Source organism: Pleurodeles waltl, chromosome 10, assembly GCF_031143425.1.
Source record: "Pleurodeles waltl isolate 20211129_DDA chromosome 10, aPleWal1.hap1.20221129, whole genome shotgun sequence".
In the NCBI taxonomy this organism is placed as follows: Eukaryota; Metazoa; Chordata; class Amphibia; order Caudata; family Salamandridae; genus Pleurodeles; species Pleurodeles waltl.
Genome location: NC_090449.1, coordinates 638,780,137 through 638,804,719, shown reverse-complemented (window position 1 = coordinate 638,804,719; position 24,583 = coordinate 638,780,137). Strand labels below are relative to the sequence as shown.

The window sequence follows — 24,583 nt, the reverse complement described above, 5'->3', positions numbered from 1 at the left end:
CAATGTCTGTGCTGTTTGTCTTCTTAAAGGATAGGAGAAACTTCTCGTTCATTTTCAGTACTTGTACAAACGAAAAAGCTAAGAGCAGTTTTCATTGTCAGCAACATTAGATTAACCAGGATCACTTCCCGGGATCAGCTTACATGTCACATCAACTGCTGACGGTGGCGAGGCTGAGCATGGCAAAATGGTGCAGAATGGATCTTTTCTGCCACAACAGGCTCATATGCACTTAAATGACACGGCCATGATGCTGGCACCTCCTTTCTTGTACTTTATTCAAGGAATCACAATCCTCAATGTCCATTTCGAAATGCAACTACATCTTTTCACGTAAAAAGGGATCTGAATGCTCATGTGAGTTGACACTGCTGCAAATAAGCTACTGCAGAGCAGCAAATGACTCAAAATTGGATGAAGCCAAGCACTTTCCAAACTAAACATTCACAGTTATGTTCGAAGAGAAATGGCTGACATTGCAAAATATACATAAAGCTAATATTTCATTTATGAATTTTGAAGCGTTTAGGGGCTCTTGGCTCATAGTATTACATTGGTGCCAATGGCATTTTGGCTGTGGTTGTTATGAGGTACCCACATAGAGACACTTTAGACTGACAGCTGTTTCAACATTAGAAGTGGTAACCCTCGCCAACGCAGTGATTACTGCAGGTGATCTTGAGTGGGGTGGCCACTAATGTCATCTTGAATGATGCAGCCACTAGTAGCTCGGGATGATTTCCACTGAACATAAGTAACTCTGATTACAGAAAAGGTTAGAGACCTCTGTGCTTCTCTCTAAACTGGAGTACTTGCTCAACTGAAAACTCCTGTGACGGAATGCACTGGTATCTCCACCGAGATGGCACGTTAGGACATGTCCCCCTACCTACATACTTCTATCAAGCATTATGCTGCAAGCCCACGGATTAATTCACCACACGCCAGTATTGTAGATACCAACAAGTATTGGAATACTTTGTTGAATGTATCCCTTCGGGACGAAGGAACAGCACCATATAAAAACACATGCATTGCTTTTTACTGGTGCAGTGTGCTACACATTTAATAAAATACTCATTTTGAATCTATTCGTTTTTACAATGCGACTCATAAATATTGATAATGCACAGTGTGCTACAAAGAATAGCAGAGAGTAATGTGAGTGGGGCGGATTGAGAGGTATACGATAGGGCAGTGCGCGGGATGGCTCTTTGGACTAATTCTTGGCTACCGCACAACACTTGCATTTTCTATGATGAAGTCCTTGTTACTTGAGCCAAGTTACCGAGGGGTAGCACGGGGTTTTCTTACAGAAACCAGTTTGCTTCCAAGGGCCAGAGCGTTTTTGCTTTATGGAATCTCAGTCACCGCTCACAGAAAAATACTGTCGACTTTCTACCCCACGGACTAACAATCTGCTTGATTTAACATGCATTTTTAATATTAACAACCTTATTATAAAAAATAATCCTAGTTGTGGGGTACACCTTAAAACAGATCCACTAGGCATCCTTGTGGATTTATATGATGAGTATTCATTATTGTTGGCACCATTAGGCAATAACATCTGTCACTCTCCCGGGAGTTATGAGCCCTGGCTGCAAGTGAGGGCCATAATGGGGTGGTATTAACAGCTGGGTTTCCCTGCAGGTAAGGGCAATAGAGAGTTTAGAACCTCACTCAACAAGTATTCATTATAGCCATCACAGGTTAAATTATCCCTCTTCCAGGAATTCCTTTCTGAATTTCACTACCGGGCAGTATTATTGTTTCCATCGCAGCCAGAATGCCTGGCTCGTTTTTGGTTAACTAGGCCTGATTCACAAAGCCATTTAGGACAATGACCTTTATTTACAACTAAAAATAGATCATTTTAGCTTGACATCTACTACAAAAAATACGATATTACTAGTGGTAATTTTACACCATAACTGTGTTTAATTATACATTATTAAACCTCACACAAAGGGTGGAGAGTAGGAGGATCAAGGTGTGGATTGCTTTGGGACAGGACTTAATTTGTAAATAAAAACGTGCTGGTGCTCAAAGCCCTCCTCTGCAATTAAATGTGGGAACACGGAATACTGAGGCGGCGTAATCCTGAAGCCTTCGCGGGCCTCTTCAATCCATTTAAAGCCACGCTCTACCCCTTCAGCTCACTCTTGCAGCTTTCTACTTTCTCCCTTTTTGATGATTTTTCGTGTTTCCCTCTCTCCGTCTTTCCCATATGTGTCTTTTGCTCACAGCAAATGCTTGAGGCAGAAAAATAAGCCCCGGCCCTAAAAAATAAGTGCCAGTGCTCAGCACCAGAAACAACAAGCACAAATTAAGCACTGCTTTCGGAATTTGTGAATACTCATAAGCATGTGAGTGGGCATTTAGAAACCTCTCTGACTCCTTTCTAGCTGAAAGATGGTCAGAGATTTACTCCAGCAACGTGCGGGAGTAACATCTCTTCCAAAGTGGGAAGGAGAAGGAGAAGATTCACGTTTCGTGCACATTCATCTGCATTTGCCTATTAGAGCCAGTCCTTGCATACGACTCCACGCTGAGGGATATATAGTATATGACAGTTTCCATGGGCATACCTGGGAAGCTGCAACCAGTGCAGCTTTCTAGCCGTAGTGCTGGGAATGGATGTGATTCCCAAAACGCCAATTATTTATACTCATGTTTAGGAGCACTTCTACAAGTGAAAATTCACAACTTTTCTTTAAGAATTAGGCTCACAATGGGTAATACAATAGAAGCAGCAGAGACCAGTGAATAAAAGCAAGATAAAATAAAAAAGGACAGTTTATACTATGGCCCATATTAAAAAAATTTTTAGCGCCGCATTTGCGTCATTTTTTGATGCAAAACCGGCGCAAACTTGCAAAATACAATTGTATTTTGAATGTTTGTGCCGTTTTTGTGTCAAAAAGCGGCGCAAATGCAGCGCTAAAAGAGTATAAATATGGGCCTATATCTCTCTGGATTGACTCTACCCGATTAAATATTTATCCTGTACTTGTCATAGTGACATGTTGCATGTACCCATAGTAAGCTATTCCAGGCTCCTTTCCTGTATTCAGGCAGACATCTGGTACATTGCTTTTTGACCTCAAGCCCTCCTACATATTAATAACCACTCAAAAACATGTTTAACCATAGAATAGGGCCCTTTGGGCCATGTAGGACACACCTGGCCTACCGTTCCAGTTTATATAACCACCTGTCAGAACCACTGAAAACTTGTTTACCAGGAAAACCACAAATCATGATAGACATATTGAATGTTCTATTTAATTACATGTGCAAACCCCAAAAATTGCATTACCATTGTTTATCTAAATGCATAATTCTTCTTCGAAGTCCATAGTGCTTTAGCTTTCAGTTTTTCGACATAAAACTTTAACGTTTCTATTTCCCATAGGAGAATATTCTCAGACTTTACAAAATAAGGAAAAGCCTGCTAAGGCGGATAAGGCTTCCAGATAAAAGATTCTGAAATATATATTTAATACTTTGCCACATTTACTTTTGAATAAGCAATAGACCAATCTGTGTAGAACAAAAGGGTATCCTGACTAAATCTAAGTGAGATTATACCCATCTCTGTGTTGATATTCGTGAAAAATCTGTTATGAAAAAAGTGATGTGGCGCCCATTTCGTTTTTACCTTCACAGCATTTATGTCCTTGTATTTGGCTCAAATTCCAAATCTAGCGTGTAAAAATGTATCATTTGGTTTATGACATTACACGCCACTTTAATAATTAAGCTTTCCCAACGAAGTCAATGAGTATTTTGAATAGTGTTCCATATCTATGGTTCTAACCCACTGGTGTCCAATGCTGAGGATCCCTGAGACATGGAAGCCCCTCAGAATTTTAAATTATCCTGATAGTATGCTCAAGATAACTAATTAGATACATCATATGTAAATGTACAGCATAGAGATATGCTTTCTAGATATATCTAATGTAAATGTATCCCACAGGGAGAAGATGGGAAACTTTCATGCTCTTGACCTATGAAATCTAATGCATATCTCTGCTCTTCCTCTAATAGTTGCATTGCATTACTCCAGATTTATCAAGCCGTGTAGGGCCAAGCAGGGTGGCCTTGCGTGGCTTGATAAATCTGACTTTAGTGTTGCATTGCTCTTGCGCCCCTTCGTGTGGTGCCAGGGTGATGCAACACTATGATAAATATGCCCCAGCATTTTACTTCATGCAGGGGTGTCTCTTTAGGCAGACACATTGCCACCAAATGATATGTAATTGACAGGTCCACCATATGATATGTGATTGACAGGGCCACCATATTATATGTGATTGACATGTCCAACATATGATATGTGATTGACACACAGGACATGTGCTGTAATACACCTTTTCTACAAGCACTAAATGTTCATCCCTCCCAGCAAAGGTAGATCAAACATCATTGCCAGTAGTGTACCACTTTCAGTCACCCAATTGACCCTCTCCTTTACAATCCATTCCCTGTTTAGTTCACTAAACCAATTGCTGTTCAAAAACATTGTATATCTCATTCTAGGTTGGCACGACTATTAAGCCAGGTAAGGTACAGACCTGAAGGCACGCCACCAGTGAGGACATAAAAGCTGTAGGGTTGGAGCTAATAGCTATAAATAAGCTCCTTTTGTGTCAGTGAGAGACAGGTGAACACGTCAAATGTGTATTTTTGCCTGCAGTGGCCATAATAGTTTCACTATTCCTGAACTCTTTCCTAATATATTCCTGTCCTACAAACTGGTTGAGAAAGTATTATATTTTCATCCCCACCACATTCAAGGTAACCCCTGCCCACAGAAGCATCCCAGAAACAAAGAGCTGCCACTGTAATCACAGCATCTCTTTTACCCGCAGCAAGACGTCCCACCTTGGTTTATCTGAGATTGGGTAAAGCGGTGTGCAGCACCACTGAAAAACAAAGCTCAGCGACTACCAAGCGGTATGCTAATTGACATATGCAGCACCAAGAAAGTTCCTGCTGCTGCATATCTTTTCTGTAAATGTGTCAGTTTTGCAGTGGCAAAACTGATAACCTTTTTTTTTTAAATACACTTCTGTTACAGTGTGCTACACACCAAGGAGGAGTAAACGTTCCATATTTTCAATCATATCATGCTGCATTCTTTCTGAAACAATCAAATTCTTCACCAAGAAGATTAATGTTGAAATACTTCCCCCTTAAGGACAGAAGGAGAGATTTAGAATAATTTGTTATTCAATTCCTCTCTTTTTCAGAATTGCCATTTACTCAACATCATTCTTCTATGTTGCTCCCTATCCTTAAAAATGCTCATAAACCCTTATGTTCTATATGTCTATATATATATATATTTATATATATATATATATATATATATCTATTGAGATATATATATATATATATATATATATATATATATATATATATATATATATATATATATATATGTATATATATATATACACTATTCCAATTATCGATCAATTTCTTGTTTCTTCGATTTGGTATAATAAACTTATATCCTTATATTAATTCAGAAAAACTCATCTCTTTTTCTCAAGCTCAATCCTCTTTTTCATTTCCGTATTCCTATAAAAACAGATTTCACTCTGTAATCTCAGTAGTTTCCAAAATGTATTCCCCCCTCCATCCCTCCATCTACTTATCTACTTGACACATCTACATCTACCACTTCCCCTCTACAACCGTTATTGTAAATTTTCCCTACAGCATTCCTCTTACTTCCTCCCCTGACGTTAGACAGAAAACACTACTGGAACTACAATAGGAAACATATTTACATACCTCTTTCCCTTCTACTTTATGGAATAAAATATGACTCAAGATATGGAAAAGCTCTCGTGCTGCCAACACATGTCGAACTCTATTTTTCATTTACAGCTGAGTTTTAGTCACCCCAGTTACTTCTTGTTGTCCCCAGTCATCTGTCAGTTACTTTACACAGTTTTGATACTAATATTCCATCATCCTGTTGGTCCTGTAATGCATCTTTCTCAGTTATAAAACGCATATAATTTGAGTGCTCTTGCACATATCAATTCTAGTTACAGGTTTGGCCACAAATCAATTCGATTTTTCATACACACGTGCGTTTCATTTTTGCAAATGTGTTTTTAGGAAGCTTTTCAGATGATTGGAATGGTTGTGCTTTCAGCACACAAATTGTAGATTTGCTAATTGCAGATGCATTCCAACAAATAAAAAACATTGGGAAAATACTCTTAATAACTCTTTTCAAGCATAGTGGTATTGTGGTTGTTATAATCACACAGTAGACAGAAATATATCAACCCATTTTCTCTTGCTATCAAAAAAGACATTCTTTGGTCACCGGTAACAATTTTCCTAGACTCTTGTGCATTAGCGGCTAACCTTCAGCAATCCTTAACTGAATACGTTTCTAAACCCCTTTAACTTCTCTATTTATTTACCTGATTTCTATATCAATGTTTTATTTCATTCAATTATTTCCTTGTCAAATTTTACTCTAGATTGTTGAGATTTTTTAATTACTATAAAATCAATTTATTTCCATTATATTAAATACTCGTTCTACTTTCCTCACTTTTTATCTCTCTCCTCTCTTATATTGGTACATAAGTAGTTTATCAGAAGGTGAGTGGTTATGTTAATGTACCTATTGCATTGTTGATTCATCATATTATAACATGTTATGATTATTTTCTTTTTTCTTTTATATAAACTTTATCTTTAAAACTAGAAAACAAATAGACTTCTAAGGTCCAGAAAATTGAATCTTTACACCATAACTGTTTTTATTGCCGATTGAAAGTAACACCTTTATTTAAATGCTGTACCTCTACTTTTACTTGTAATAGCAACTATAGCTAATTCTTGTGCTTAATTGCCGAATGGCCTACATTTCTTGTAATTAAACTTTAGACTTCTTTGCACCTCCTACTAAATCACTACTGGAAGGCGAGAACCACTGTCTAAGCAACTTCTATGATATGGACCTCAAAACAGTCATGAAATACTTATTGAATTCACAAAATAGAACAAGTACAAAAATTAAATTTTTAATGTGAAGGTCGGAGCTTTTGAAGATTTTGTTTTTTTTCTAAAACATGAAGCGATATGCTAGATTCGAGCATATCACTTTATGATTTTTTGTTCCTAATGCGTGCTCTTCTTTTGTCAGTGCATATGCGTTCTTCAACTGAGACTACAAATCATCCATGCTAGATTCTGTTTGCTGTACTTGCGCTGCTCCCACAAATCAGGCTAAGGATACCTGCCTAATTTTCAGTCTTTGATTTCACATTCCTTCATATTTACACAGCCTTTTAACTTTTTCAATTTTACATTAATTTTTTTCTGCACGTATCGTCTATTAGCTTCATATTTGAATTTCTAAATAGTTGCAGACCCCTAAGTAGGTATCGCGGACTCCAAGTAAGGATCTGCTGACCTAAACCTCTCCAGGCAACAGTCTGGCATGGCAACAACAAGTTGGATAATAATGTTAAATACAATTTCAGACAGTAGACCACCTTCCCTGCCTTGTACTCCCAACCTAATTGCGTCTGAGGCTGGCCTACTCACAATGCATTGAATGTTTATATGTTTTGGTCTCCATCTACATAGATGCTATGAAAGCCAAGGCTGTTACAGGCCACATTTAGTGATTTTGCATATAGCCTGTTTTCCTCTTTTTAAATAGATGGTCTAACTAGTACCATTTCCTTGAGTCTTGGTTCCTCACTCTTCCTAGTGTTTTTCACATGTTGCCATTGTAGACAAGCACAATGTGAAACAACAAATGGGTAGTTTTAACTTCAAAACGGCTTGCATGCTAACACAAAATGATGTCCTCTCTGCAAGTGCCATTGTATTAGTCAAAAAGGAGCAGAAATGGCATTATCTGGCACCAAGATAAGTATGGGTAGCAAACTTAAAAGGGTAATATTTTTCAACGTGACTTCAATATACTCCAGCAATTGAATGCAGTTCATTCCTGTCACAGCAGGTTATAGAAGAAAGTCACAACTTTAAATCACTAGCCACGAAGAAAACCGATTCACTTTAAAGCCATTTTAATGCAGTGAAAGGCAGCAAGTGTTTCAATAACAGGTTGAACTCCAACAAGTTCCTATCGGTCCACAGAGAATCCTTAACTAATGAGACTGAATGGCTGAAAAGAATACTAAACACTGCTTAAAATAGGGCTAAAAAGTTCCTTTAGGTTTTCCTGCAAAATTGAAGCTATAAACCAAATTTCCTTTCATAGATATTCTACTACTGCCGAGTCACAGACAGGACACATAAATACTTTAATTAATTGGATGTGAAAACAGGAAAAACATGCTTTGCTCAACTGATTAACTGCATAAATCTAATAAATACTGGCTTAAAATCGTCCCTTGGCCTCCACTAGAGTATAGGAAATAGTTCTATCATTTTTGCACCATGCCTAAGCCATTTTGGGGCATATTTATAGTGCCCTAGTGCCACCTTGCGCCACATTAACATAATTGTTTTTGACGTTAATGTGGCCCAACGAGGCCGTAATCCCTGCATCTTATTTACAGGTTGGCGTAATGCATGCATTGCGCCACTCTGTAACCCTTTGTGCTGCACCAGGCGTAATGTATGCAAACGGGGCGTTCCCCCATTAGGGGAGCCGGAAAAATGGCATAAGGAAATCTCTGAGATTTCCTTACACCATTTTTTATGGCATTTTTAATGCCTGCTCAAGAGCAGGCGTTAAAAGGGGCTTCCATTCTTTAGAATGGGGCCCTATGTTCTCTGCAGGAGTAGTGCCAAAACTCCTGCAGAGTACATCAATGGCATCATGAAAAATGACGCTATTGCCCCCTACCCTGTGCCGTGGTGTGCCGTATTTTAAATAAGGCACACAAATGGTGGAGGAAGGGGGGTGCTAAGGAGTGCAGGGAAAGTGGGGCTACACTCAGTGCAGCGGCACTTTCCATAAATCTGCCCCTTAGCCTTAAGAACTAAATATCGTGGCACTTGATGCACATTACACATCTGCTTGCGGAGACCTCGTGCATGTGCATACTTTGACAACTTCACAGACACAAATACACAAAATCAAGAAACTGAGGTAAATACCCTCAGTGCAGACCCCTGACTTTGAATCATACTTGTTCCTACTCTTAAAGCACGCCATAACCATTCTTTCTTTTGCAAACAGAATGGGTGTCCTATTTATAAATGTTTTACATAGAAAAAAGGCAAGGGAGAATTGGAAATGAGCCTGGTGCTTTTACTCAGATACATCAGAGGAAATATTATTCAATGTTTTATTATTATTTATTAAAACATTTGGGGTACAAATGGATTGAGCTCTTTTTTTTAGAAATTTGAAACCAGAACTAGCTCCTCAGCAATATTTGTATTTAAGCTGTCCACCACTGTATATATGGAATATTACACACCAAAGCAAGTATAGGGAAGATTGGCTGCACCAGAAAAAAATATTAGCCCAGAGACGTGTGAACTTGCCCCAGCCTGATTTGTTCTTCTGTACTAAAACATATCCTAGCCAGCAATCCTGCTAAAAGTGCTCATTTTAACCTTAATGTTAACTCATGGGTATTTGTGTGTGTTGTAGCAGGAAGCAAGGCTGAGGCACTTCCTAAATGTGAAGCAAAAGGTATAGGGCCTCATTTAAAGAAAGGCACTAACAGAAGATGACTTTTGCAACCTTATTTCATTTACTTGCCTCATTTATAGTTTGAGAGAACACAGTTTTCTCTATAGCGGTGACAGCGGTGATTTCTTCATAGGAAATATCGTTATGATGAGCCCTAATCTCGTGGCACTGGTGATGGAGGGGCCACCACACTAAAGGTCGGCTATCTGCTTTCATCCATTCTATGTGGGCCACAACATCAACCATGCCTATTCTGCACATGAATGCCAGGCCAGAAACATGCCCCGCGTAGGGAGACTTCTTCAATATATGGGAGCCATTAGTCATGGTATTACCAGAGATGTACCTCACATTGGGGGTCTATCTTCAGGAATAATATAAGTGATCGCAGGTCAGTCATGCTGCCATGGTCTTGCATACATACATGCCTTCACGTTTATTCCAGGGTGAGATGGGGCGTGGTGCCACAAAGCATCTCCTGACCTGGACACAAGAGCACCTTCAGGGAAAACTGCCCACCAAATCAGAGGACCACTCAAAATTCAACAGGGTGGCCTGAGCTCAGGCGGCATTGGCATTACATATGCTAGATCAGATGTGTCTAAATGACAACCATAATGCCAAAGGGTTGCTACATGAGCTCGATTGTCTACTGCGTTGGGCTCCGTTATTTATTGAGGAGAAATGCTTTAATTTTAGCATGTGAGAGTTCTGTAAAATTCCATCAATTGGATCATTAGGAGTTAATGAGTTTATGATTTTTAGTTTGAGAATTAAACTTCAGCTGAACTGAACTAGAAGACATAAAAGTAAGAGACGCGAAACAGCAAAATACAGGAAAGCATAAAATGTTATATTTACCAGAAGTTTATGAGCGCCAACATAAATTACATTTTTGATACCTATTTCTGTTATAGTGGATTGCAGCAGCTAATTGTGCTGCAAAATGTTGCTGTGCTGTTCATGAGGATGTCCTGCTGACTTCTGAGAAAGAATGTGGGTTGAAACGGACCATCTCCAAAGCTAGCCAACAGTGATGCCTGAATAAAAGTATGACATGTAGACTGAAATGGCAAGGTTTTGTTTCGAGGACACGAGTATGCAGACCTTTCACCGATATTCTTTAAAACCAGACCCTATGTATTATCATTTGGGACTAAATGCCATAGTGACAAAAATAAGGGATACATAATATGTAACTGTGTAATATAGTTCATTATCACAAATGAGGGGTGCTGGTGACATTGCAAACAACAAGGCTGAAGGTTTGGTTTGTTAATGTAACCAGAACCCCAAGATGACAAAAATACCATAATATACGTGGTACCCCTATGGATTTTTTATACTACTTGATTATTTTTTGTGAGTTAGATTGAAAAAGCCGCTCTTACAGTGCAGCTACCAATAGGCATTGACTGGAACTAGAATGTTTAGTGTTTTGTTTTTACTTTTTGAATAAATTGTTGACAAAACAATGTGGAATGATAAGGCTCATTGGATTTAGGCATTTCTGTGGCTGTGTTACTTACCACATAAATATGCGTATACTGCATTTACTGTATTATTTGCCACATAATTTACAAAATGTGCAGATTTCACTCACAAAGATGTTTCTATGTCAAATGAATAAAAATAATAGTGAACGAGAATGTGCTGCATAATATGGGCCTCCACGTAAAACCCTAATAGTCCTAAAAATGTTAAAGCTCTGCATGGTTTGGAGGTTGTCTATATGATGATGAAATCCATACTGAAGAGACAACTGTGAAGTAGTTCCCATATTTGAAATGTAGGTCTTATTACCACGGCATGCTGTGCAATAAAACAGAGTATACACGGGAGATCATGAAGACTGTTTCCAAGTCACAATATGTTGATGACATCTCCTGCATTATTTTTAACAAAAAAAAGGTCCATTCAGGCTGTGATGCATTTTGCTGGCTATGTATGTTATATATGTCTTTTTCTGTTAGCAATCAATTAGTTTGTCAGCAGTTTTCGCCATATCACAAAAAGAGATCTGTGATGGTGTTGTATGAATTTCCCAGCAATAGAACGCTTTGATAATATTTTCATTTGGTGTTAATTAATTTGTTCTGTTAATTCATTAAAATATTAATGCAAACTATGAGAAACATACATATTATCATGCATCAAAGAAGCAATGGTGCATTTCCCAGCTGACAAACTAAAATACCGCCAATAACTTTCACTATGAGCATTTTGATAAGATGACAGATATCTGTGTATAAGATATAGCCTACATCACCCACTAATTTAATTACCGTTGACACTAATGCTGTTGTTATGTTGTGGTCCTTGACGTTATCTTATTTGTGACATGCTAAGAACATAAGTGTAAAATGCCTAAGGTAAAATTATGCTTAGGAGTGATTGGGTTATTTTTGGAACGCGTGAAGATTCACTACAAATAAAGAAGATTGGTCATACAGATTTCTAGCAAGGTATAACTTCCCAAATAGACAACAAGAGTATTCATTCTATGTTGTGTCAAAATTACAACAAATTCTGTGTTCCAATTTGCTAGACTCTAGTTTGTCAGTTTTCTGATTTTTTGTTATCTTAGCGCATTGCACTTTTGATGGCCAATACAAAAACTTGCACACTTCCTTTCCCATTTCATGGTATTTAATACATATGAAAACATTACTCTTGTTCTACCTTCCTGAAGTACCCCCTGCTGTAAAATATAATCTATTATCTGTTTCCAGTTACATCCGAGAGGTGTTTTTAGCAGTGGATTTGTGGTATGTGAAACATTTGTGAGGTGTTATATCTGACAGCAGCAGGGATTTGAATGCAGAAGCCAGGTGGTTTCTGTTGTAGTCTAGTTCTCGGTGGAAGTGTGGGTAAAGTCTATAAAACGTGGGAGCTCTGCAATTCTCTAGCAAGGAGCTGTTTGTTCTTTTACTCTGTAAAAAATAATGGACAGTCTCTGGTCCCAGATAAACAATTCTCAAACCATAACATGGACATCCTACTGAGCTTGAAAGAGATTCCAGTCACACGAGCTACTTTTAATGAAAGTAGTGCCTTAAAAATAACACTGCTATGTTAGGCAGTTTTGAACAGGGTGGAAATTCCTGTTGACCAATTACACCTTTTTGATAGGAACTATTTACAATTTATGAATTTTGGGCTGTCAGACTACAAGTCAAGTGAAATATAAAGTTGATTCTACTAGTTTGACTCAAATGTCAACTGAAACAAATGTATACATTCACCTTAACAAGCTTTGACCCGTAAAAAATACCTGTATGCCTAACATAACATTAAGAATACATTTATAAAAAGTCAGGCTGACGTACTGGCTTGGTCAGGGTCTCACTACAAAATTCAAAGGCAAAATATAGCATCAAACACCACAGTACAAATCAACATTGAAACCCTTCCAGATGGTACCACTTTTCAACGACCAAAACAATGTATTTAATGATTTACTGTTAACAATTTCATTAAAGTGTACAGGGTTCAACAAAACACAGTTTGAGAATCTTTCTTCTAATCTTAACCTGGCTCCAAGGCAACAACATGTGTATCAACAAATGTCTGTGAACCCAAAAGCCTGTAGACGAAAATCACATGTCCAAGAGTGCTGAAATGGGTGCAAAACGCTCCTAAGGTTGCCATTTATGCAACTTAAGAGACTTAGGGCCTCATTTACAAGCCCCTTGCACCGCTGCTGCTTCATTTATTTTTATGTAACGGCGGCGCTAGCAGTTTATTATATTGCTCCATATTTACAAACTGACACATCAGGCCCAATGCGTCAGTTTACAAAGCCCTGTGTCACCTTATACCTGCACCAGGTATTATGTATGCAGGGGAGGTGTTCCCATGGAAAAATCCATGTAGGACTGACACAGTGAAATTTACAGCTTTTCACTGTGTTGCTCTACGATGTCACTGCAACAAGATGTTACCGCCTGCTCAGTCCAGACGTAAAATAGACGTAGGGTTTTTTCCAATTGGATCGCATTGCTGGAGTTCCAAAAGTTTACAACGCAAATCCAGCAATGTGTCACTTTAGTTGCCAACAGATTCACCAGAATTTCTTACACAGCTGTTAAAATGTATGCTATAGAGCTCTGTACTGTAAATACAGTGCATCCATGGCGTCATTAGGGGATGTGCGGCAAGCTCAAGAAATCTGATGCATCTACGATGCTGTGTCAGTTTTTTGTAAATGAGGCTTTTAGGGTGGCCAAGGCAAAACAATGGGTCTCCTAGAGATCTCCTAGAGGGCCGTGGTCTTCCATAAGTGACTCCCAAACTCAATTATTTTCTGTTGTGGTACCCCACCCTCGAATGGCATCAAGTGACACACTGTCAATTTTACAGCCCTTTCAGCCTCTGTTGTTGGGTTACATGGATGCCCACACCAGTGCCGCCAAGCCAGGCAGCTCTGCTCCCAGACCTGCACACTGGTGAGTACAGTGCCTGCCTGTCTGCCTGTAGACAAACAAGTTGGGCAAGCTTCCTTCTTGCTTGTGCTCTATTTACACAGCTGAGCACCATGTGTGCTCTCCGTGCCAACCAGACACAGGCAAGGATGTGAGTGAAATCAATACTCCTGGGACAATGGCCCTCCCTGTGAACTCTATTGAATGAATCACAGTGGCTATTCATGCAATACTCCCACACTCATGGATTAATTCGTCTTGTGCACCTTTATATGATTGTCCCGGTGGACCACACAGCAAGGTAGTCCCCATGGGAAGCCACTTGACACAGTCAAATGCTGTTTGACTGGGCAGCTCCGGAGACCTACTATGCACCTTTTCAATGTGGAAGGAGACCCAGTGAATATGCCACTGGCCTAACTGGGCCTAGAATGATGGGCACCAAGGAAATACCAGCATTATATAACTACATCCAAGCATGATTTGATGCTCCAGTTAAGCATTAGAAATACTAAAACCAAAAATAGCAATAATGTTGTCCTCAGTCATCTGTCAGATATTTGCTGAAAAAGCACAAATGTGATTCCCATATATCACTTAAATCAATTAATTTCCTTAAGCACATGTTTGTTGTTCCCCGTATCCAATCTTTTCATTTATTGAGTAACAATTGTGGCCCCAAATACCAGCTTCCACATGTCAGGGATTCCGTCTAATGAAGGTGGGACTGATAAATATGAGGGATGCACATAAGTTAAATCCAGGACAGACATTAGAAGCCATGAGGGTTCACCACATGCTATGGTGAACATATTGGGTAAGAATAAGATGCCCACATAAAGTTAATAAGGGCTACATTGTCCCAAGTGGTCCATCACTACTGGCCACCAATTAAACACCCACAAGAAAACCACTTTATATCAGAGATACCATTATCCCTATATCATCAGTAATAGCCCAGAGACAGCCATCATGTACCGAACTATCTTAATGCCTACATTGCCCATAATAAGAATGTGGCAACCTTATTGTGAGAAATTGTGTTACTGGTTGAGGGAAGAGAAACCCTACTCAAACAACAAGCACCATTTCTGTTAGGGTGAAACACACGCAAACCCCAAATTAACCCGTGCTTAACCCTCAGGAAGCGTAGCACAAAAGCAGTCAGGCTTAACTTAGAGGCAATGAGTTACGTACTTATGCAGCACACAAACAGTAATAAAGTGAAAAACACAACACAAGAAAAATCCCACAAACATTTAGAGAAATAGAGTTGAATTAAATTTTTTTAAATCAAATTAGTAAACCCAGAGATGGTTCAGAGATGAGTCATGCAGCAACGGTTTCAATGAGCAGTGGGGCTGCGATAAAAGGTCATATGCTGGAGTTGCATCACATAGCAGCATTTCTGAGGACAGGGCTGCAATGCAAAGCTGCGAGGAGTTGCACCATGCTGCGTTGGTTCTGCTGAAGACCACATCTGGGCTGGCAGAGTACTTTTAGCTTGACTTCAAAAGGGGCCAAGAAAGGAAGGGCACCACTTAGGGGGTTAGGACGAGGCAATTTATGCTATACAGTACCCTGACAGCCGCCATATGAATTATATTGGGGGGCTACGGCCTAGGACTCAAGTTGTTTCCAAGCTATCGCTTTCTCACCGACAGGTCCATTACTAGTTGCCTGGTTGTGGGCCTGTACGTGGCATTGAGAGAAGATATCTGTGCCCCTCTGACGGTGGCGCAGGATAGGTGGGAGTAAGATATGGGAATACCTATTTCGGAGGGTGACTGGTCATTAATGTGGACGATGGCCCCTGCAATGCTTGTTTCAAATTAATTAATTATTATGTTCTCCACCAAACATACCTTACCTTTGAATCTTAGTGTATACTCACCCCACCCCTCCCAACTGACCACGCTGCTGCGTTTCCTCAGGGGACTTTCTACATACGTTATGGGACAGCCCCCACACTACCCATTACTTGTCCACACCCATGTTCCCTGTAAGGTGCGCACATGTGCGCACATGCAGCCTACATTTTCACAGCACCCAGCACCTCTTCAGGAGAGAAACTTTCCCAGCTGCTTATTTAAAAAGAATGCAGCAGCATGAAAGGAAGCTTCCTCTTTGTGTGTGCGCACTGCAAAAGATAATTCAGATGAAAAGAGATCCTGCTGGGGCCCCATCGGTATTCTGATGGGGCCCCTCAGGCTGGCAGTGTGATGGGGAAACACTTTAATTTATGTTCATGCACTGAACACCTTTGCAAGCCCTTTCTCCTCTAACTGTTGACATGAAAGGACTTGACACGGTATTAAGTGAATTAACTTATCAACAGGCTACAGGGAAGACACACAGGTTTACTGGTCGACAATAGGCTGGTCTTACAGGCCATTTTTAGGGTAGTGCCTGTGAGTGCATGTGCTAACTCATGCATCTCGCTTGCGAGACTCTGTTGTGTACAGTAAAGGGCTTGGAGATTGCCTGTTGCTTACAATTCGTAGGCTTCATGGTAACTCTTCTTTGTTTGCTCCTCATTGGCCAGGGCAGACCAAAACTTTTCTTCAGTTTCTTGCTGTGGAGCGGGGACCTAGCACACACTGATTTGACTTATTTAGTACCCTTCCGGTGCCCGTGATGTAATTGAGGTACTATTTCCTCCCTCCCACTTCTCCCTGCCCACTCCGGAGCTTCCTATCTTGAAATTGCCACTGCAGCCACTATATCTTTCAGATGTGTTCTGTGCCCCGCGCACCAGGCAGGCCGTGTTTGCATGAGGAATTGCAGTCCACTATACTGTATGCACTTCTGCAATATTTTTCGATTTCTGTCCTGTCCTTTGCGTTTCCTCCCTCTGCTGCCATGATAACCATGCTGTAAAACAAAGAGCGTCCTGGCAAGACTTCACAGAGCTATGTCTGCCTACTACATCAAGCGTGGGCACTGACATCTAGAGTCCCCCTGCCCCCCTAGGCAACTTCTGCATGGCCGTGTAATACATTTATGACAGCATTGTAAAACATCTGCTTCTTGTATAAATAAGGCCAAGCCCCAAGTCTGAAAGTATACTTACTTCACTGCCTAACACCCAAGATGAGAAACAAAAATCTGGAGGCTCCTGCCTGCAGGAGCAGAAATGTTGCAATAGATTTAAATACATGTCTCAATGCCCAAAGACACCTTTAGGTAACTAGTTAAAAAGTGGATCATTAAATGGTCTCAAGACTTGATAGTTCTTCCATTAGCATTTTCTCTTCAGCCATGTTGAAGAAGGGGACCTAAATCTCGGCGTCTGTGTATAACGTTCCACTGTTCCATTGTACCCCAGCCTCGAACCGAGCTCTGGATGTTGTCTACTTCATCTTAAGGACAAGGGTACTGAGAGTACAGTGCATCTTTCAACCTTTTGTTTGGGGGGTGAAGGGGGAACTTCCATCGTGTGGGCCGAGCACGGCAACTCCGGCACAACCTGGCTGAAAGATTTTTTTAAAGCGCAATTACTCGGACAGCACTGACCATGTCGTAGTTCTTTTATTTACTTTACTTTCAGACATGTTGCATAGTGGCTGGGCTGATGTGCAACATAACTAAAAAACATTGAAAAAGCCAATAGATCGCACAAGGGTGAGACCTACTGGCTTTGCCAATGCTTGTTTGTGGCCTGTTTAATGGGCTGGTGGGCCAGCTTTTGCTGTTGGTTTCCCTAATATTATCACAAGCGCTGCCTGCAGTAAACACAAACAGACAGAGTCTGACATACCTTGCAAAACACTGTTACAGCATGTCTTTACACGTTCAAAACTGCCCTAACTTGGAAATGTGGGCCACTTTTTTAGTAGTCTCATTCAATAATGGGGGCCACTTGCTATCCAATGCAAATCTGAAGATGCACGCATGGCTACAGGAACAAGAATGGGACATGCTGGTGTGCAAAATGTCTAAAAATGTATTGACAAAGTCAAATAGCTCTAGGGTAAGCGAGGGCTATTTTGCTTTGTTTAATGCTTTTGTGGTGGACAGGAGGTTGGTGGGGCAAGAGGAATCGTCGGGGTTGGGAGGAAGCATCAACATAACAGAGGGAAACAGCCTTTACCATGCATCATTTGCCATGCATGCCAGGTAAGTGTTGTTAAGTCTATCTATTTAGTTATCTATCTATCTATCTATCTATCTATCTATCTATCTATCTATCTATCTATCTATCTATCTATCTATCTATCCATCTATCTATACATAGGTTGGTAGGGGAAATATGGCATGTAAGGGTGGCTCAGGGTATAGGGTGGTAAGGGTACTTTTTGGATCGAGGGATGGGTAGGGCATAGGATGGTTAGGGTATTTTTAAGGAGTCTTATTTGAACAGCCAGGTCTTGAAGGCCATTCAGAATTACAGAAGTGAGTTGATGGTCCGGAGTTCCCGGGGGAGGCTGTTCCAGGTTTTTGCTGCGATGTGAGAGAAGAAGCGAGTTCCACTTCTGCTTTGGTAAATGCGAGGAGTATGGGCAAGTGAAAGCAAGGCATAATAATCTCTTAATGGTTTGCAGAAGTTCAGGTGGTGGTTAATTTACCCGGGTCCTCGGCTCTGTAGAGACTTGTGTGTGTGAGTCAGCAGCTTGAATTGGCATCTTTTCTGTGCAGGTAGCAATTGGGGTTTTCTGAGGTGGGGTGTCATGTGGGTTCGTCAGGTAAGGCCGAGGATGAGTCTGGCTGCAGCGTCTGTATGGTCTGAAGTCTCTGTAGGAGGTGGGTGGCGATTCCTACATAGAGGGTGTTGCCATAGTTCAATCGACTGGTGATGAGTGCCTGTGCCACGCTAAGTCTTGTGTGTAGGGCTAGCCACTTGAAGATCTTACGCAGCATGTGCAAAGTGAAGAAGCAGGCAGAGGAGACAGCACTGATCTGTGATTTCATGGTGAGCTTGTTCTCAATAATAATTCAGAGGTTTTTGCCATTGTCGGATGAAGTGGGTGCCAGTCCTGGGTCTGATGGCCACCAGGAGCTGTTCCATATATTGCTGCTGTTGCCAAAGATCAGTATTTCCATCTAGTCTGTGTTCAGCTGCAGGCAGCTGTTCTTCATCCAGTCAGCGACGCTTGTCATGCATCTGTGGAAGTTGGCTCTGGTGGTGGAGGGGTCGTCGGTGAGTGAGAGGATGAGTTGGGAGTCGTATGCATTGGAAATTATGATGAGACAGTGGGATCTGACGAAGTTGACCAGCGGGGTCATGTTTGCATTGAAGAGCGTGGGGCTGAGAGATGAGTCCTAGGGGACACTGCAGGTGATTTCCTTTGGTTCGGGGGTGAAAAGTGTAAGGTGGATCCTCTGGGTTCCGGCAGTTAGACTTTGTGAATTCTTCCCAGAAAGTCACACAATAGTGGGATTAGGTGTGCCTCAATGGGCCATTAACTGGCTTGATAGGTTGGCGGAACTGAGCACAGCCACACTTGCACTTGAATAGGCTGTGCCCTGTCTCCTCACAATAGGCCTAACAACCCTGTATTCACTGCAGCCAGCTTGGAGCCAGGGTAGAGGAGTCAGGAGTCTGGAAACCTTTCCAGAAATGACTCCCACCTTCTAGGAGAAGGGCGCTAAGGTATACAAACAGGACCTTGTGAGCCACTCCTCAATTTACTACTGGACTTGCCGAAGGACTCTCAGAGACCCGCCTGCTCCTGTGGCCTGCTGTGCACTCTGCCAGCTTGCTGTTGTACCTGGAAGGACTGCTTTGCTGCCTGGAACCTGTCTTGAACCCTCAGGAGACAGCCCTGCTGTTGAGCCCCAAATATACACCTGCACCCAGGACTACCAGAGGTAACTCCAAGGGCTACTGTACCAGCATCCTGTTCAGAGCCACAGGGACATAACAGAATACCACCACCTTGAACCCGCACCTGGACACAGTCCAATTGAGTCCTGAACTCTTGGTTGTGGTTCTAAAGGTGACCATATGCCAGAGGTTGGTGCTTTTATCTTTTAAGTGCTATTTTGAACCCCAAACTTTAAAAATTCACAAATCTGCTCCTACTGATTAATTTTTTATTGTTGTGGTCAAATAATTTATTTAAATCTACTTTTAATATTGGATCAAACAATGCACATGACAACAAGACACCTTTATACACAAACAATATATTTTCATTCACAAAAAGTCACATCACCCCTTTTGGATTCCCGTTATGAACTCTCCATCAACCCCAGCATGTAGGTACATGGTCAGGCAGGCTCTGTGGCCCAGGCCTGAAGGTTAATTACTGACATGTCACAGGTGGGCTAAAACTTAGCCCACAGCCAAACACACGTTTAGGTCAGACCCCACATATAGGCAGCAACACTAGATTGGTTCCTGGGGATTGGCCCCAATAAAGCACAAATAGCCAGAGAGATGCACGCATTCCCAAAAGACCATAAAGTTAGATGCCACATGTAGTTAGGTACACTGAGCCAATGTGGACACAGCATACACAGCACACTCAGCAACCACGTGCCCCTCAGGCCGAACATCTGGACACATATTCGCTAGCCCACATAATGTCCACGCCAGGTTGAGACCCATCTGCATTCCCTATCTGAAAATTGTATCTAGAACACCTTGTCAACAGTTTGCATATTTCACCAGGGAAAGAATGTTTTATAGGTTTATTGCTCCCAGAGAATGTATCAAATGTTGTTCATTTCCATTTACTATGAAAGACAGTCGTCAGACCCTGGTGCTGTAACTGCTCTCCCTGCCTGTAACTGCACTCCCTGCCGTAATGTTTAATTAAACAAACGGTTTCCTGTTTTGCCAGACAACTCTTGTCTCTCTTTTTTTAAGGTAAATCCTCGTTCGACAACACTACCATATTTTTCTAAATTGGTTTGGGATTTTTCTTGTGTTGGGCTTTCACTTTATTACTGTTTGTGTGCTGCATAAATTCTTTACACATTGCCTCTAAGTTAAGCCTGACTGCTTTTTGTGCCAAGCTACCCAGGGCTAAGCAAAGGCTAATTTTACTGACTTTTTGTGATTCACCCTTCAGGGGATTGTGGCTGTTGCTTGATGAGGGTGCATACCCCAGTCAGCTCTCAACCCAATTTCATACAGCACTGCAGTTTAAACTTTATCTGCAATGTTTTTCAAACACAGAGGGACTGCTCCCTCTTCCAGCCCTGTTAAACTAAAATTACTGCAGATTAATTCTGATGACGAAGTGGCAGAATTTAATCAGTAATTCCACATTACAAGAGTAACCCAGAAGTACCAAATGTATTTCATTCTGCTGCAGAATTAAAATTTAGCCCACCTCTCTTTAAACCCTAACTTTGCCATTAAAGAGGGTTTTAAAGAGGACTTTAAATAACAACTATTCAGAGATCAAACTCAACTTTTCTACCTGTTCCCAATGGAATGTCATCATTGTGGGGCCTAGTGTGCTGTATTGTTATTCATGAGTTGTTTTCTGGAAGTGACGCCTCTCTCCGTGAATAAAGGTCATGTGCTCGAGTGAAGCTTGGACTTTAGTTTGCAACATTGATCTGCACAGTGCAAATCCTTCGCATAAGTACTGACGGCTGGGCCAAAAGTGCAAGTGCAGTATCTTTTTCCCTGAGGTCCTGTTTGTCTCGAACATGAATCGGGACATGTAGGCTTTTAACACGCTTTCACTGATGTGTGATGGTCAAAATATCCTTTATAAATAGGTGGCACAGCTGCGTAAATCTTCCTCTCAACACGTTCTCTGACAACCTATTCTTCATTACTTCCTCACTGGACCATTAAAAAAAAAATACGAGTTCCACTTGCGTTTCTGATCCTGAGATCTCCATGCAGCTTTCTACATAAATTAAAATAATGATAGATAAATCAACAACACTTTAAACCATTCCATACCTTCATACAACCAGTCACTGAGGCCATTAAAAACAACTCCCTCTCTTCCAGTGGCGACCAATCGGATGGCACGACTGTCCACGTTCATCTGATAGTAGATGTTGTTTTCAAATACGAAGATCTGGATTAAAATGAAAAAAAAGTAAATCACCAAAACTAGAACATGATCGTTCAGTATACTTTTTGTTCATTAACACTCACATTACTACCACTGGGTAAATGGTGTTTTTTATCGCCTGTCACCGCATTATCGTAGCACACACAAATCATATTTTACCATTTATTTGATCTGAACGCTTCCAGTCCCTCCGGAAAGACTTGCTAAGTGAGGCTACTGCAACTATATGTTTACAATTATTACTTCCTGAAGTTAGCACACGTGGCATAGAAAATGAAACGAGGATATTAAACAAGGTTGAACAAAAATCTATGTTCTCTAACTGATGTAAGTAAACCTTATGGGACCAGATTTCTGCTGCTTGGGTTAATGTGCTTTTCAGGAAAGGCCTAATTTAGCCTGTGAGAGTGGAGTAGAAGATAAAAATGGTAATATTAGTTCTCAGCGGTATACTCTCGCAGAAGAAGAGTGCCTAATATAGTCCCTATTGTGATTACGGAAATGAGGACGAGATGATTCGGATATAGTCATTACTGGAAGGGGGCGCCGCACGCATGTCTAGCTGCTATTAACATCATATTTCATAATGTGCCTGCTATTTACCACAGTTTTTGGCCAGGAGCCGGGCTTCTTTTTTGGCAGCAAAAAAATCATTAACTTCAATTTACAGAGTACAAATATTGATTTTTGCTGCAGCAAAACCGCACTTTGAGTCATAGGTGAAAACATAGTAACTTTCGAATTTGCGGTTTCAACTTAAATATGCAAATATGGAAAATAAACAATACAGGCCGATATTCCAGATTGGGAAATTCCATTTTTCAGTTTAACAATTCACTACTGAAGATCATTTTATTCCCAGTTAAGAACCAGGCCCTAAAGATAATGTTTTGCGTTCTGCTTTCTTGCAGATTTAATACAAAAATATATACGAGTGTACACAGCAGCCACATGTGTACTCTCACAAACTGTTTATTGTTCACATACTGTTTAAGCTACAACGGTAGAATAGGTTTGAAACGGTGCAGCACTAGTTAAAATTGCAGTCACACATTGCGATCACGGGCACGCGCCATAGCAGCAACTTGAATTCAGTAGAAGCTGGATAGCAACTGGAATTAATTTAGGAGCTGGAAACAATCCAGGTCATGCATGAAAGAATAAACTGCAGGGAATGTAAATTACAGTGATATAATAATCTTTTCATATCGCTGTCTCTTTTTTTAATGTTTTTTAGATTGGGTGTGAAAACATGGCATGAAACCATTCGCAAATTCCGAAACCAAAATGCACACATGCTGTGTTTGTGTACCTCGGAATTAATGAATAGTATGTACTATTGACATATTATCAAGGCCACTGGAATTATGCAATTTTGCGGCTGCAGGGTTTTTTGCATAATACTAGTTTTGCCGCATTTACCAGATAATCTATCAGTCACATAATCTGCACATTTTAGCATAAACAAATTGTTTCTAGGTCTAACGGTTCAAAAGTTACTAAAAGTGCATGGACACAGGTTGGTGCGCAGTGAAAGGCCCTTTGCAAAGCAGGTCTGGTCACCTTTCTTTTGCTTATTGCTATATTTGGGTGTTAACCCGGTCCTAATGAGGTGCAACCAATGCCCAGACAGCGTTCCCAGTTGAAAAATGATGAAATAATGCTATTGTAAAATGTGCCACATAAGTTGGCTTTCATTGATGCATAATTTATTCAACCCTGACACATAATTTGGTCCTCTCTTGCCACATAATTCCAGTGTCCCTTCATATTATCACCTATTCCGAGGTGTCCAATTTGATATTGGGCCCAAACTGTGCATCTACTTATGTATGTACCCAAGCTCTTGCAGATTGGCTGGATGTGCCTTTTACACCTGATTTCTGCAACCCCTTCGTGACTGACCCCTATGTGCCTTGCACATGTTGTAGAGTGTGATGTGAGATTTCTCTCACTACTTAATATGCTTGTGCCTTTTGTGAATGCAAAACAGCTCAACAGGAATCCATATTTTGAACACGTTTTGTTTCTCAGATGACATTTCAGATCCTTTTAAATCCTGTCTTCCAGCAGAGTTCCAGGTGACTTGCACAAATAGCTGGTTTTCAGGATAACTGTTGACAATAGAATAAGTTCCATTTAGATGAATTGTGTGTGCTTTTATTTTAAAGACATACAAAGAGAATCTGGATTGCAACGGGACTTCGTGGACATACGTTGTACAACGCTGTTTTAAATAAATAGAATGTTCAAGATGGGAGTATTGATACTGAAGTGATATGTTTGCCCGGTACTTTTTTATGGAGAGCACCTTCTTCCGAAGCATTGAGTAAAGGCTACACAACTCCCACCTGATTTCTTCGAGCCAGATCTACAATGTTCTTGGTGAAGCAAGTTATCCTCAGAGTATCTGGGAAATTATTTGACTACAAGGTTGGGTTGTCCTTAAAATGAGAAAGCATATATTGCATTCCCAACAAGGTGTTAAAGAATTTTGTTTGGGG

At 40.6% G+C, this 24,583-nt stretch overlaps 1 protein-coding gene across 3 annotated transcripts in view; it reads right to left on the bottom strand.

Moving 5' to 3' along the window:
* Window positions 1–24,583, bottom strand: part of DPP6 (dipeptidyl peptidase like 6) — a 1,951,083-nt gene that overhangs the window by 524,553 nt on the left and 1,401,947 nt on the right. For all 3 annotated transcript variants that reach the window (XM_069211130.1, XM_069211129.1, XM_069211131.1), the window contains exon 8: window positions 21,962–22,082. In XM_069211130.1, coding sequence (XP_069067231.1) covers window positions 21,962–22,082 — 121 coding nt within the window. The remainder of the gene's footprint in view (window positions 1–21,961; window positions 22,083–24,583) is intronic.